Source organism: Rhinoderma darwinii, chromosome 9 (genome assembly GCF_050947455.1).
Source record: "Rhinoderma darwinii isolate aRhiDar2 chromosome 9, aRhiDar2.hap1, whole genome shotgun sequence".
Taxonomy (NCBI): domain Eukaryota; kingdom Metazoa; phylum Chordata; class Amphibia; order Anura; family Rhinodermatidae; genus Rhinoderma; species Rhinoderma darwinii.
In genome coordinates this window covers 264,817-281,336 of record NC_134695.1, presented here as the reverse complement: position 1 = coordinate 281,336, position 16,520 = coordinate 264,817, and the positions used below count along the sequence as shown (strand labels likewise).

General features: G+C 41.8%; 1 protein-coding gene across 5 annotated transcripts in view; it reads left to right on the top strand.

Annotated features, from left to right (window-relative positions):
• Positions 1–16,520, top strand: part of LGALS12 (galectin 12) — a 68,655-nt gene that overhangs the window by 41,812 nt on the left and 10,323 nt on the right. For 4 of the 5 annotated variants that reach the window (XM_075837167.1, XM_075837165.1, XM_075837169.1 and 1 more), the window contains exon 9: positions 1,015–1,071. The exons of the other annotated variant lie outside the window; for it this stretch is intronic. In XM_075837167.1, coding sequence (XP_075693282.1) covers positions 1,015–1,071 — 57 coding nt within the window. The remainder of the gene's footprint in view (positions 1–1,014; positions 1,072–16,520) is intronic. 5 annotated transcript variants of the gene reach the window in all.

Here is a 16,520-nt window from a genome sequence, read left to right as displayed (position 1 = left end):
GGCTTCATGCCAACTTCAGTCTTTTTCTTCAGGGTGCTAGCTGTTTTTCAGACTGCTAGCACCCTGACCCATTCATTTCAATGGGGCCATGCACAATTCAGTTTTTTTGACGGTCCCGGTTCTGACCAAAGTAGAGCATGTCCTACTTTGGTCTGAGATTCCGTGACCAAGAGGCCCATGCAAGTCAATGGGGCCGTCAAAAAAACTGGAGGCACACGGATGGCATCCGTGTGTGACAGAGCCATTGCCTAGCAACGGCAGGGCGGGCAGAGGTACACATAGAGACAGATATCGCACTGCACTAATTGGCAGCCCCTTCTATCTATCAGCACTGTGCTAGCCTCTGGAGCAGACCCACGGTGGATACCTCCTAAGCTGGAGTTTCCTCGACGTGGTCATCAAGCATAGCTATATAGGGAAAAAAGTGCTCCTTGCCTCGGGTGCTTCTGTGTATCTGTTGCGGTAGTTACCACGGACCCATAGAGTGTAGGATAAAACTTTTTATTGGACAATTAGTTGTAAAACAATAAAATGGATAAAAAAAAAGACTGCTGCAACGCGTTTCAACCTCGTGCTGAGGTCTTCGTCAGGCATAAAAATCTTAGGCATCCTGCATATTAAATAGCCATATTTTATGAGTCACATCCGGGTTAAACTGTCAAGGTCCTAGTTCAGTGTGGGAGCTTTTCAAAAGGTGAGTGAGGATCGTTCTTTTTTTCTAGACATCATATTTACATATATTTCCATCTAATGTAGAATTTCTTGTTTTTTGTTTATTTTACCAACAAATTGTTTATAAGAATTATATTTTGGCACATTTCAACTTATATTGCAGAACCCTGCAGGGCTCGATTTATTCATGTTATTTACAACATTTTTCTAGACTATATTTTGTATCAGATTTATTTCTTTCATATGCGACCTAGTGTACTTTTAGCAAATTTATTCTGATGAGGCTATTCTTTTTTACTTACTGATCTTAAATTTAATATTTTTTTTGTTGGCTCATCCTAGACCATTGATATTCTCCAAATAGTCATAAACCTTCATGAACAAGAGAAAATGCTAAAGGTAATATTACCGGGATATTTTTAGTTTTTTCTTTTGTTATTTCTTTCTTTGTTTTCTATCTATTCTGTAAGGTATATTTATTTTTACTTTGTTGTGATCATACTGAATCTATTTTTTCATTCAGCACGTTTGGGCTCAGGGATTCAAATTTAAAAATGTAAAAAGATTCCCGTTTGTTCAGTAACAGTGCTCTATTGTATGTTTTTATATCTATCTGTTCAATAGGAGAAATTTTGATATTTTTGAAATTAGATTGATGGTATTGTGACAGATGTCTGGATAAACTGTGTTTAAGAAAACCCTTTTTTGCATTAAAACGGTGTCCATTGAGTCTATATCTTTTGTGTCTGATTAGTTCTCCCTATGTATTGTAACCCACATTCGCACTCTATCATGTAAATTACATGATCAGAGTCGCAGCTCATGAAAGAATTGATTTGAAATATTTCTTTGGTTACTTTCGACATAATCTTCTTTTTTTTTATAGCATTAATGTTTGAACAGCATAGGCAGGTTTTTTTGGCACATCTAAATATCCCTACAGGTTTTGTAAATGGATGGGGTATTGAAGCATTAGTTTTTGCCCTTAATCTACTAGATGCCAGTATATTCTTCATTGTTCTCCCACGGCGAAAAGTAATACCTGGTTTCGGTGGATTAATTTTATTTAAAATTGGGTCACTTTTTGGAGAATGTTCCAATTTTTATTTAGAGAACTTCGGATCATTTTATGATCACTATTATATGTTGTCAGAAAATTATTAGAGTAATTTCTAGGTATAGTTTCTGTGCTAAATTCTGTCTTTATTTCTTTCACTTTTTCCATTAACCCCTTAAGGACGCAGCCTAGTTTTGGCCTTAAGGCTCAGAGCCCATTTTTCAAATCTGACATATTTCACTTTATGTGGTAATATCGTCGGAATGCTTAAACCTACCCAAGCGATTCTGAGATTGTTTTCTCGTGACACATTGGGCTTCATGTTCGTGGTAAAATTTGGTCGATATATTCAGTGTTTATTGGTGAAAAATTGCAAAATTTAGAGAAAATGTTGAAAAAATTGCATTTTTCAGAATTTAAATGCATGTACTTGTAAAACAGACAGTTATACCACCCAAAATAGTTACTAGTTCACATTTCCTATAAGTCTACTTTAGATTGGCATCGTTTTTTGAACATTCTTTTATTTTTCTTGGACGTTACAAGGCTTCGAACATAAACGGCAATTTCTCATATTTTTAAGACAATTTCAAAAGCCTTTTTTTTAAGGTACCTCTTCAGTTCTGAAGTGGCTTTGAGGGGCCTATGTATTAGAAACCCTGATAAAACACCCCATTTTAAAAACTAGACCCCTCAAAGTATTCAAAACAGCAGTTAGAAAGTTTTTTAACCCTTCAGGCATTTCACAGGAATTAAAGCAAAGTGGAGGTGAAATTTGCATATTTCATTTTTCTTGCTGAATTTCAATTTTATTCATTTTTTTTTCTGTAACACAGAAGGTTTTACCAGAGAAACACTACTAAATATGTATTGTCTAGATTCTGCAGTTCTTAGAAATGTCCCACATGTGGCCCTTGTGCGCCCGTGGACTAAAACACAAGCCCTAGAAGCAAAGAAGCACCTAGTGCATTTTGAGTCCTCTTTTTTTATTAGAATATATTTTAGGCAGCATGCCGGGTTTGGAGAGGTGTTGAGGTGCCAAAACAGTAGGAATCCCCCAATAGTGACCCCATTTTGGAAACTACACCCCTCAAGGAATTCATTTAGGGTTGTTGTTACCATTTTGACCGCACAGTTTTTTCACAGCACGTATTTGAATTGGGCTGTGAAATGAAAAAAATGTCATTTTTTCCAATAAAATGTCATTTGTGATCAAAATTTCTTATTTTCACAGGGAACAAAATACCCCATTTTGTTGCCCAATTTGTCCTTAGTGTGGTAATACCCCATTTGTGGTGATAAACTGCCGTTTGGGCCCATGGGAAGGCTCAGAAGGAAAGGAGCGCTATATGTTTGTTGGAGTCCAGTTTTTGTTGGATTGGTTTTCGGGTGCCATGTCGCATTTGCAGAGCCTCAGAGGTATCAAAGCACTGGAAACCCACCAAAAATGACCCCATTTTGGAAACTACACCCCTCAAGGAATTCATTTATGGGTGTTGTGACCATTTTGACCCCATAGTTTTTTCACAGAACTTATTTGAATTGGGCTGGGAATGAAAACAAAATTATTTTTTTCAAATAATATGTAGTTTTGGCTGAAAATGTCTTATTTTCACAAGAAACAAAATACCCCATTCTGTTGCGCAATTTGTTCTGAGTGCCGCAATACCCCATTTGTTGTGATAAACTGCCGTTTGGGCCCATGGGAGGGCTCAGAAGGAAAGGACCACCATTTGGCCTACTGGGGATTTTCTAGTGCGAAGTCATGTATGCAGAAGCCCCTGAGGTACCAGTACAGTTTAAACCCGCAAGAAGTGACCCCGTTTTAGAAACTACACCCTTAAGGCATTCATCTAGAGGTGTAGTGAGCATTTTGACCGGAGACCTACACCCCATAAACTAATGTGGGTTCTCCCGGGTATGGCAATACACTACATGTGGCTGTTATCAGCTGCCTGGGCATGCAGCAGGGCTCAGAAGGGAAAGACGAGGGGGGATAAGCTGTGTGGAGTGCATCAGGGTAAGTAGAATTGGGGTAAATTATAAACCAAGGGATGTATGATAAATGTTAAAACACTTTCATACAGAGCTCTGGTTATTCAGGACACGTGTCACATTGATATATTGTGTCATCCATTATCGCCCTCTTCTAGCAGACTTTGCACCTCTTTTGACTTTTTCCCTTCTTGCCAGTTTGGGGAACTTCTCCTGGAAAGTGTTGCCCTGGTACGATGCGTGTGGGCTCGCTTCCAGAAGTACTGGGTGCCCCCCCTTCTTGGTCCCTAAAGATTAGGTTCTTAATAATCACCTCTTGAAATTCCAGGAAAGTTCCCGTCTGGCCTGCACATCGACGTAGCATGTACGCATTGTACAATGCCATCTGTATGATGTGCCCGGCCAGCTTCTTATACCACACCGCATGGCGCTGTAGGGCTTCAGGGCTTGATCTTACAAGTCCATCCCTCCCATGTACCTATTGTAGTCCAGGATGCAGTCTGGTTTGGGGGTGGCCTTTCCTTCATATATCCTAAACCTGTAGGTATACCCGGATACACTCTCGCACAGCTTATACATCTTCACGCCATACCTTGCCCTCTTACCCGGCAGGTACTCGCGGAATTGAACCCTCCCTTTAAAATGTACCATCGACTCATCAATAGAAATACACTTCTCGGGGGTGTATGCTTGGGAAAACCGGGCACTGGAACGGTCTAATAGGGGTCTCCGTTTATACAAACGGTCAAAACTGGGGTCATCTCGGGGTGGGCACGGCTCATTATCAGTATAATGTAAGAAGCGAAGTATTGCCTCATTTATTTATTTTTTTTAGGTTCCAGTTCAGTTCCGAAGTTGCTTTGAGTGGCCCATATATTAGAAACCCCTATGAAATACCCCATTTTAGAAACTAGACCCCTCAAAGTATTCACAACAGCATGTAGAAAGTTTATGAACCCTTTAGGTGTTTCACAAAAATGTAGAGCAAAGTAGAGGTGAAATTAAAAAATTTTTTTTGGTCAGAAAATCCTCTTTATACCATTTTTTTTATAACACAAAAGGATTTATCAGTGAAACGCAAATTAATACGTATTGCCCAGATTCTGCAGTTTTCAGAAATATCCCACATGTGGCCCTAGTGCGGTAATGGACTGAAGCACCGGCCTCCGAAGCAAAGGAGCACCTAGTGGATTTTGAAGCCTCTTTTTTATTAGGCACCATGTCCGGTTTGAAGAGGTCTTGTGGTGCCAAAACATTGGGAACCACCCAAAAGTGACCCCAATTTGGAAACTAGACCCCTTGAGGAATCCATTGTAGTTTTCTTGGGGTGCATGCGGCTTTTTGATCAGTTTTTATTCTATTTTTAGTTGGCATGGTGACTAAAAAACTGCAATTGTACTATTGTTTGTTTTTTCGTTTTTTTTTTTACAGCGTTCACTGTGCGCTATAAATGACATTCACTTTATTCTGCGGGGCGATACGATTACGGCGATACCAGATGTTTATAGTTTTTTTTTATGTCTTATGGCGTTTGCACAATAAAATACGTTTTGTAAACAATCATTCACTTTTTGTGTTACCTTATTCTAAGAGCCAGAACGTTTTTATTTTTCAATCAATAAAGCCGTGCGAGGACTTATTTTTTGCGTAACGAACTGTAGTTTCGATCAGTACCATTTTTTAGGTACATGCGACTTTTTGATCTCTTTTTATTCCATTTTTTTGGGAGGTGAAGTGACCAAAGAATTGTGGTTCGGTTTATTATTATTTTATTTTACGGCGTTCACCGTGCGGGATAAATAACGAAATAGTTTTGTAGTTCAGGTCGTTACGGACGCGGCGATACCAATTATGTATAGTTTTTGTTTGTTTATATATTTTTATTAATATTAAAGAACTGTTAAGGGAAAAGGGGGGATTTTTACTTTTAATACTTTTAAATCATTTATTTTCTTATTTTTACACACCTTTTTTTTTTTTTTACTTTTTTTTTTACTGTATTACTTTGTCCCACTAGGGGACTTGAGGGCAGGAGGCCCTGATCGCTATTCTAATACACTGCACTACATGCGTAGTGCAGTGTATTACAACTGTCAGCTACTCACTGACAGCAAGCATAGTGGGTCCTGACGTTGTCAGGACCCACTAGGCTTCCGTCTATGGCATAGCCGGACGCCATTGTTTGGTGTCCGGTTGCCATAGTCACCATCGCCGGCCGCTATCGCGTAGCAGGCCGGCGATGGCAGCTTAACCCCTAAAAAGCCGCGATCTCTATAGAACGCGGCTTTTAAGGGGTTAATCAGCGGGGGCACAGCGATCGGTCCCCGCTGTAGGAGCTGTGACAGCTGCTGAACAAGACAGCAGCGTCACAGCTCCTGTATGTGTCGGGAGGACGGCCGAAACGGCCGTTACTCCCAAGATGTACTATTACGGCATGGAGCGCGAACGATACAGCTGCCATGACGTAATAGTACGTCAAGGAGCGGGAAGGGGTTAAGCAAATTTCTTGTGTAGTAGCGAAGTTTTTTTTTTTTATATGCATATTTGATCAAACTCGATGGATAGCCTTTTTTTTTTAACCTATCTTGTAAAATTTTTGATCATAATTGAATAAATTTATCACAAAAACCCACTTCAAAGATGTAGAGATTAACAGCCTTCTAAATTTTGACAGTGCACACTACAAAAAGGTGGACCACAAATGTCCCACATAGTAAATACAGACGGATTAGAAAAAATTGTTCAACGAAATTATACGTAGACCAATGTATAATTTTGTTGATGAACATTTTTTTCTAATCCTTCTGTATTGACTATGTAGGACATTTGTGGTCCACCTTTTGTAGTGTGCACTGTCAAAATTTAGAAGGCTATTTTTGTCTATATCTTTGAAGTGGGTTTTTGTGATAAATTTATTCAATGTGTGACCAATTTCAAGGTCTTGAAAGATAATTTTTTATTTTGATATGCTGGCAATAAACTGTATTCTAAAATCATTAGCATTTACATTTTTTACAAAATGGTCCTTCTTGGGTACCAGCTCATATGAAGAACAGGTCTTCAATATATCTACCGTAGTAAACTATATTTTTTGCGTATTTATGGTTGTTCTCTATGTTCTGGGACTAAAAATGTCCCATGAATAAGTTCGCGTAGCTAGGTGCTACCCTTGTTCGCATTGGTGTACCCCTTTTTTTGTTTGTACAGATGAGTATTATGTGTAAAAATATTATGATTTCAAATAAAAGTTAACCCTTCCAATAAAAATATATTTTGTTTCTCTGGTAGTGTGCCATATGTTTCTAAAAAGTGTTGAGTCGCTCTTATTCCAAGTTTGTGATCAATATTTGAGTATAACGAAGTCACATCTAGTGTCACCAACATATAATTGTCTTTCCAAGTTTGTTTTTGTAGATCCCTAATAAGACTTGTAGAGTCTTTTAGATATGATGGTAATTTAGGGACCAGGCATTGTAAGTGCAAATCTATTTAATTCGATAATTGAGTTGTTAACTCTTTAACCAGTCAATTATCGAATTACATAGATTTGCACTTACCAAGCCTGGTCACTAAATTACCATCATATCTAAAAGACTCTACAAGTCTTATTAGAGATCTACAAAAACAAACTTGGAAAGACAATTATATGTTGGTGACACTAGATGTGACTTCGTTATACTCAAATATTGATCACAAACTTGGAATAAGAGCGACTCAACACTTTTTAGAAACATATGGCACACTACCAGAAAAACAAAATATATTTTTATTGGAAGGGTTAACTTTTATTTACCCTTTCACCTATGACAGCACCCCTGGGGAGACGTCCCATCCGCTGGACAGGAAACCTGAGGATATAAAAATTTACACACCTCTCCACACACCCAGTCAGGTTTCCTGTCCTCCGGATGAAAGGATTGTCCTGAGGAAAAGCACTTCTCCCAGGGTTTCAGACCCCCTAGCAAGGTCTCACCTTATTCCACTAGGGGTGCTCTGAAAGGTAGAAGTCTCCTTTAGAGGGAGCAACCTTGAGTCTGGTACAGGTACTCCCTCCTCTCCCGGTCCATCGCCTCCCTCCTGCTGCAGCAAAAGGAGGTGGTTTAAGGTCCACACTGTGGGCCTACCTCTGGCGGGGAGCGGATTCCCGGGGTCTCGTTCGGCTCTGCCGGACCATGCCCAGCGTTGGAGGCTTTCCTGCGCTCTCACTGGCACTTCCGGTCGCCGCGACACGTCACTTCCGGGCGGTGATGCGTCCAACACTCCAGGGGGCGGTGTTCAGGTGACCCACGTGGGGAGGAGGCGCTCCAGCGTCCGGAGCCGAGGGCCTCCCAGCCAATCCATGGCCTATTTAGGCCAGAAACAGCAGGAGCTTTGGTCTCCAGTCTCCTTCCTCCATTATGGAAACGCCAGGAGAAGCACCAGGACGCACTGACTGCTCGGATGCCAATTCCTCCAGTCTGGTACTTGAGGACGCCAGGAATATGGGGTAAGATAAAAAACCTCATCCTTACCTAATACTGTTCCCTTTCTCTTGTACATATGTTTAGGCCAGGGATTGTCCTAGGAAAAAACAGGATAAGGCTCATAACAAGGAATGTGTGATATGTAAAAATAAACTTGCATCGCATCATCCTATAACAAAAGGCTCTGTCAGAAATTTTTAGACAACATATCAGAAGAGTCTACAAACTTAGCCACAAGTATCAAGGATATTGTAAGGGCTGAAGTTAGGAACTCGCTAAAGTCCCTTAAGAGGAAAAGAGATCCTCCGTTCGCCTCTTTTAGCCGGATGGATTCTGATTCCTCAGCTGAAGAGGATACTCAACTAGGTGAAGAAGGGGAGTACAGCTCCTTTGATTCCTCAGGTGAGGACGAGGGAGATAGGACGAGGACATAGACCTACTCCTAAAAACAGGGCGACTATGAATATAGATGATCCTAAAGAACCTCGGTCCGTCCAGGACATAATGTTTCAAGGCCTAGGACCTAAGAAGAATAGAACCTTTCCTATCCATAGAAACATATCTAACCTCATTAAAAGAGAATTGAAAAATCCTGATCGGAAAACTAGTATTCCCAAATTTCTCAAAAGGAAGTATCCTTTTGAGGACGAGGCATGCAAGTACTGGGACAACATCCCTAGACTTGACGCTCCAGTAGCCAAGATATCAAGGAAACACCTCCTTCCCTTTGAAGATCTAGGCTCCTTGTCTGACCCTATGGATAGGAAGGCCGACTTCTACCTTAAAAAGACCTGAGAAGCCTCTACGGGGGCTTTTAAACCAGGCATTGCAGCCACTTGTGTGGCTAGATCTCTGAAAATTGGATCTACATTTAAAAGACAAGACCCCTCGGGATCAGATCTTTGGGTATGTTCACACGGCCTATTTACGGACGTAATTCGGGCGTTTTTGCCCCGATTTACGTCTGAAAATAGCGCCTCAATAGCGCTGACAAACATCTGCCCATTGAAAGCAATGGGCAGACGTTTGTCTGTTCACACGAGGCGTATATTTACGCGCCGCTGTCAAATGACGGCGCGTAAATAGACGCCCGCGTAGAAGAAGTGACCTGTCACTTCTTTGGCCGTAATTGGAGCCGCTATTCATTGACTCCAATGAATAGCAGCGCTAATTACGGCCGTAATTGACGCGGCGTTCAAGCGCCTGCACATGCAGGTACGGCTGAAATTACGGGGATGTTTTCAGGCTGAAACATCCCCGTAATTTCAGCCGTTACGGACCCCGCCGTGTGAACATACCCTTAGCCTCCCTTCCAACACTTTCCAAGGTCGCAGATTTCTTGGCAGATGCCTCAGTAGATACTGTGCGCCTTTCCACCAGATCAGCGGCCCTGTCAAATTCTGCTAGACGAGCTATCTGGCTAAAAACCTGGAAAGGACACCGGATCCAAAGGGAAGCTGTGTGCTATTCCCTGCTCAGGAGATTTTTGGGCCCCCGCTTGATGACCTGCTGGAAAAAGCATCAGATAGTAAGATGCACAAGCAAGGCCAACAAGAGATTCCTTTCGTCCCAAAGGGCCGAATAACAAAAGACCTAACCCTAGGGGACAGGACTTTAGACCCTCAAGATTTACTAGGAAGAATAAGTCCTTTCTCTTCAGGCCCCAGAAGGACCCTAAAAATAGGGACCAACAATGACGCCACAGAACCTACAGTGGGGGGGGTCGTCTTTCCCTGTTTCTCAAGGATTGGCAAAAAATATCAGCAAATCCTTGGATTCTAGGAATTATAAAAACTGGGTACGTACTAGAGTTCAGATCTCTTCCCCCAGGCAGATTTTTTTCCCACAAGGGCCCTAAGGAGCCCAGACCAACAAAAGATCCTAGAAATAGAAGTTCTGTCACTCATAAAAAAAATCTTAATCCAAGTTCCAAGCATAGAGACAGGTAAAGGCTTTTATTCCCCTCTCTTCCTTGTGAACAAACCAGGAGGAAAACACAGGGTCATTATAAATCTAAAAAAATTAAACCTTTTATCTGACCTACAAAAAAAATTATGCATGGAGAGCATCGCATAAACTATAAATCTCCTCTCCAGAGATTCTATGATGGCCTCAATAGACCTAGAGGATGCTTACTATCACGTACCCATATGTCATCATCATCAAAGATACCTAAGGGTAGCAGTGACACTCAACGGGTCTGTAATTCACCTACAATACAGAGCCCTCCCCTTTGGCATCTCACAAGCCCCAAGGGTATTTTCAAAACTGATAGCGGAAATGACCTCTTGCATCAGGATGGACGATTTCCTGTTGGTTGCAGAAACATCTCAAACCTTGACCCTACAGATACAAATAGTCCGAGATATACTAACAAAATTAGGATGGAACATAAATTTAAAAAAATCGAATTTAAACCCATCAAAAAGATGTGTATTCTTAGGAACTCTGCTGGACTCCTCCAAGCAGATGTCCTTCCTTCCAGAAGGAAAAATCAGTCCCCTGATAAGCAGGATATCGGAGATCTACCTGAGCCATACGACCTCTTTCAGGAAAGCTATGTCAGTCCTGGGCCTCATGACATCATGCATCCCAGCCGTACTATGGGCTCACTTCAGATCCAGGCCACTACAGTGGGACATTTTAAATCAATGGGACAGGAGCAGTCTCTCCTTAGACAAACCCTTACACATCTCTTCCGCAGCAAGGCTGTCCCTCAGATGGTGGTTGAACAGGGAGAACCTCATGAGGGGTATTCCATGGAAGTTAACCCCTACGCTCAACATGACCACAGATGCGAGTACTTGGGGGTGGGAAGCTCATTATGACTCCTTCTTCAGGGTCAGTGGGATCAGCAGACCGCTCAGAGATCCTCCAACTTCAGGGAACTGGCAGCAGTTCTTAAGGCCTTGAAGAGATCCATGCATGCAATCTCAGGTCAACACTTAAAAATATATTCAGACAACATGACCACAGTATCTTATATAAATCGGCTGGGGGGTATGAGATCGGCCTCGCTGATGGACTTATCCTCACAGATATTTTCTCTGGCAGAACACCACCTATTGACTCTATCAGCTGTTCATCTGAAGGGAAAAGACAACCAGGTGGCAGACTTCCTAAGCCGAGAAAGGCTTCACCAATCAGAATGGTGCCTGAATACAACCGTATTTCAGGAAATCCTCCTCAAATGGGGAACCCCATCAATAGACCTATTTACGTCCAAGGAAAACAGAAAAACCCAGAGATTCTTCTCCCTAAACCCTTCAGACCACCCAACAGCAATAGACCTATTCTCCCAGTGTTGGAGTCAAGAGAGAGGATACGCCTCCCCCCCCCCCCTGTACCCCCTCCCAAGAGTAATAATAAAGGTCAGAGAAGACCGGGCCAGTGTGATACTAATAGCCCCCTTCTGGCCAAAGAGACCATGGTTCACGTGGTTAAGGAAAATGTCTTCACACCAACCATGGGTTCTCCCAAACATGTCAGATCTTCTATATCAGGGCCCAGTAATACACCCCAACATTCAGAAACTCCATCTGACAGCCTGGAAACTGAAAGGATAATCCTTAGGCAGAGAGGATTCTCAGAATCGGTCATTTCCACCCTACTTGCCATTAGAAAACCGATTACCTCAAAAATACACTACCGTTCACAAGTTTGGGGTCACCCAGACAATTTTGTGTTTTCCATGAAAACTCACACTTATATTTATCAAATGAGTTGCAAAATGACTAGAAAATATAGTCAAGACATTGACAAGGTTAGAAATAATAAAAACCAACAAGTCTCCTGGTCCAGATGGTTTCTCAAACGAATATTTCAAAAAATTCTCAAATACATTAGCCCCACATCTCCTACAATGTTTTCAGAATATCATTTCAACAGGAAAAGTTCCAGAAGAAATGTTACATGCCTTAATTACACTTCCCAAACCAGGCAAATCCCCAGACACTCCTGCAAATTTTAGACCAATCTCATTACTAAATACTGATTTTGATTTTTTTTTCCAAATTGTTAACGTCTAGTCTTATTAATATTCTTCCCTCCCTAATCCACTCTGACCAAGTGGGTTTTATTAAAAATAGCCAACCTTTGGATGGTACGAGGAGATTTGTTGATATTATTGACATAGTACACTCGTGTTGGACGCCTTCCCTGTTACTCTCCCTGGATGCGGAGAAGGCGTTTGACAGAGTCCATTGGGGTTATTTAGGTATGGTACTAGAGCGTTTTGGATTCTTGGGTCCCTTTCTTTCAGCTATTCTCTCATTATATTCCTCTCCCAGCGCTACAGTTTACTCATCAGGTTTCTTATATCACACATTTCTAATCACTAATGGGACAAGACAGGGTTGCCCCCTGTCACCCCTCATCTTTGCCATTATGATGGTACCTTTTGCACAACATACAGTGAAGGAAATAAGTATTTGACCCCTTGCTGATTTTGTAAGTTTGCCCACTGTCAAAGACCTGAACAGTCTAGAATTTTTAGGCTAGGTTAATTTTACCAGTGAGAGAGAGATTATATAAAAGAAAAGAAAATCACATAGTCAAAATTATATATATTTATTTGCATTGTGCACAGAGAAATAAGTATTTGATCCCTTTGGCAAACAAGACTTAATACTTGGTGGCAAAACCCTTGTTGGCAAGCACAGCAGTCAGACGTTTTTTGTAGTTGATGATGAGGTTTGCACACATGTTGGATGGACTTTTGGCCCACTCCTCTTTGCAGATCATCTGTAAATCATTAAGATTTCGAGGCTGCCGCTTGGTAACTCGGATCTTCAGGTCCCTCCATACGTTTTCGATGGGATTAAGGTCTGGAGACTGGCTAGGCCACTCCATGACCTTAATGTGCTTCTTTTTGAGCCACTTCTTTGTTGCCTTGGCTGTATGTTTCGGGTCATTGTCACGCTGGAAGACCCAGCCTCGAGCCATTTTTAATGTCCTGGTGGAGGAAAGGAGGTTGTCACTCAGGATTTGACGGTACATGGCTCCATCCATTCTCCCATTGATGCGGTGAAGTAGTCCTGTGCCCTTAGCAGAGAAACACCCCCAAAACATAATGTTTCCACCTCCATGCTTGACAGTGGGGACGGTGTTCTTTGGGTCATAGGCAGCATATCTCTTCCTCCAAACACGGCGAGTTGAGTGAATGCCAAAGAGCTCAATTTTAGTCTCATCTGACCACAGCACCTTCTCCCAATCACTCTCAGAATCCTCCAGATGTTCATTTGCAAACTTCAGACGGGCCTGTACATGTGCCTTCTTGAGCAGGGGGACCTTGCGGGCACTGCAGGATTTTAATCCATTACAGCGTAATGTGTTACCAATGGTTTTCTTGGTGACTGGTCCCAGCTGCCTTGAAATCATTAACAAGTTCCCCTGTGTAGTTTTCGGCTGAGCTCTCACCTTCCTCAGGATCAAGGATACCCCACGAGGTGAGATTTTCCATGGAGCCCCAGATCGATGTCGATTGACAGTCGTCATGTACGTCTTCCATTTTCTTACTATTGCACCAACTGTTGTCTCCTTCTCACCCAGCGTCTTACTTATGGTTTTGTATCCCATTCCAGCCTTGTGCAGGTCTATGATCTTGTCCCTGACATCCTTAGAAAGCTCTTTGGTCTTGCCCATGTTGTAGAGGTTAGAGTCAGACTGATTAATTGAGTCTGTGGACAGGAGTCTTTTATACAGGTGACCATTTAAGACAGCTGTCTTTAATGCAGGCACCAAGTTGATTTGGAGCATGTAACTGGTCTGGAGGAGGCTGAACTCTTAATGGTTGGTAGGGGATCAAATACTTATTTCTCTGTGCACAATGCAAATAAATATATATAATTTTGACTGTGATTTTCAATTTTTTTTTATATAATCTATCTCTCACTGGTAAAATTAACCTAGCCTAAAAATTCAGGTCAGTACTATTACGTCGTGCTGAGCGCATCGTTCGCGCTCAGCTCCGTAATCGTACTGACCTGAGTTAACACGGCGTCATCTTTCCCCGGCGCGTGTTTAAGCTGTGATACCTGCTGTTTCCGACAGCAGGCTATCAGAGCTTATTGTGCAGGGACCGATCGCGGTGGTCCCCGCCGATGAACCCCATAGAAGCCGCGTTCAATAGCGATCGCGGCTTCTTAGGGGTTAAGCTGCCATCGCCGGCCTGCTACATGATAGCGGGCTGCGATGGCTACCAAAATCCTAACAATGGACTCTGGCTACGCCATCGACGGAAGCATAGTGGGTCCTGACAAAGTCAGGACCCACTATGCTTGCTGTCAGCGAACAGCTGACAGTTCTAATACACTGCACTACGTATGTAGTGCAGTGTATTAGAATAGCGATCAGAGCCTCCTGCACTCATGTCCCCTAGTGGGACAAAGTACAAAAAGTGTAAAAAAGTTAAAAAAAGTTGTGTAAAAATAAGAAAATAAAAGCTTTGAAAGTGGTAAAAGTAAAAATGCCCCTTTTTCCCTTATCAGTCCTTTATTATTAATAAAAATATATAAATAAACCATACATAATTGGTATCGCCGTGTCCTGAATTACAAAACAATGTCGTTATTTATCCCGCGCGGTGAACGCCGTAAAACAAAATAATAAAAAAACGTATCACAATGGTTTGGTCACTTAATCTTCCAAAAAATGGAATAAAAAGAGATCAAAAAGTCGCATGTACCTAAAAATGGTACTGATCGAAACTACAGTTCGTTACGCAAAAATTAAGTCCTCGCACGAGTTTCCTGATGGAAAAATAAAACAGTTCTGGCTCTTAGAGTAAGGTGTAACAAAAAATAAATTATACTTTACAAAATTTATTTTATTGTGCAAACGCCATAAGACATAAAATAAAACTATAAACATATGGTATCGCCATAATCGTATCGCCCCGCAGAATTAAGTGAATATGTCATTTTATAGCGCATGGTGAACGCTGTAAAAAAAATATAACAAAAAACAATAGTAAAATTCCTGTTTTTTAGTCACAACGCCTCTTAAAAATAGAATAAAAACTGATCAAAAAGTCGCATGCACCCCAAGAAGACTACAATGAATTCCTCAAGGTCTCTAGTTTCCAAAAAGAGGTCACTTTTGGGGGGTTTCCACTGGTTTAGCACAAGACCTCTTCAAACCGGACATGGTGCCTAATAAATTAAATTAAATTTATTAAATGTCACCTCTACTTTGCTCTAAATTCCTGTCAAACACCTAAAGGGTTAATAAACTTTCTAAATGCTGTTGTGAATACTTTGGGGGGTCTAGTTTCTGAAATGGGGTGTTTGATAAGGGTGTCTATTATATAGGCCCCTCAAAGCAACTTCAGAAATGAGCTGGAAACTAAAAAATAAAATAAAAATGAGGCAATACTTCGCTTCTTACATTATACTCATAATGAGCAGTGTCCACCCCGAAATGACCCCAGTTTTGACCGTTTGTATAAACGGAGACCCCTATTAGACCGTTTCAGTGCCCGTTTTTCCCAAGCATACAGCCCCGAGAAGTTTATTTCTATTGATGAGTCCTTGGTACATTTTAAAGGGAGAGTTCAATTCCACCAGTACCTGCCGGGTAGGAGGGCAAGGTATGGCGTGAAGATGTATAAGCTGTGCGAGAGTGCATCAGGGTATACCTACAAATTTAGGATATATGAAGGGAAGGACACTAGTATTCAGCCCCCAGAATGCCCCCCCTTACTGGGAGTTAATACAAAAATTGAGTGGGATTTGGTGCACCCACTGCTGGACCAGGGTTACCTACTCTACCTGGATAATTTTTATACCAGCGTCCCACTCTTCAACTGCCTCGCTTCCAGAAGTCCTGCGGCATGCGGCACTGCTAGAAGAAATCTGAGAGGCCTCCATAAGACTCTGCTTGGGCAAACAAGAAGGGGTGAGAGCAGGGCACATTCTCTCAGCAACATATTGTGTGTCAAGTACAAGATGGGGAGATGCCACACCAGTACCCATGTACCTGTACGAGGTACCAGTACAGAGACCCCCAAACCAGACTCCATCCTGGACTACAATAGGTACATGGGAGGGGTGGACTTGTCAGATCAAGTCCTGAAGCCCTACAGTACTTCTGGAAGCGAGGCCACACGCATCGTACCAGGGCAACACTTTTTAGGAGAAGTTCCCCAAACTGGCAAGAAGGGAAAAAGTCAAAAGAGGTGCAAAGTCTGCTATAAGAGGGGGATAAGGAGGGACACAATATATCAATGTGACGCGTGTCCCGAAAAACCAGAGCTCTGTATGAAAGTGTTTTAAAATTTATCATCCATCCCTTTATTTTTAATCTACCCCAGTTTTACTCGCTCTGATCCACTT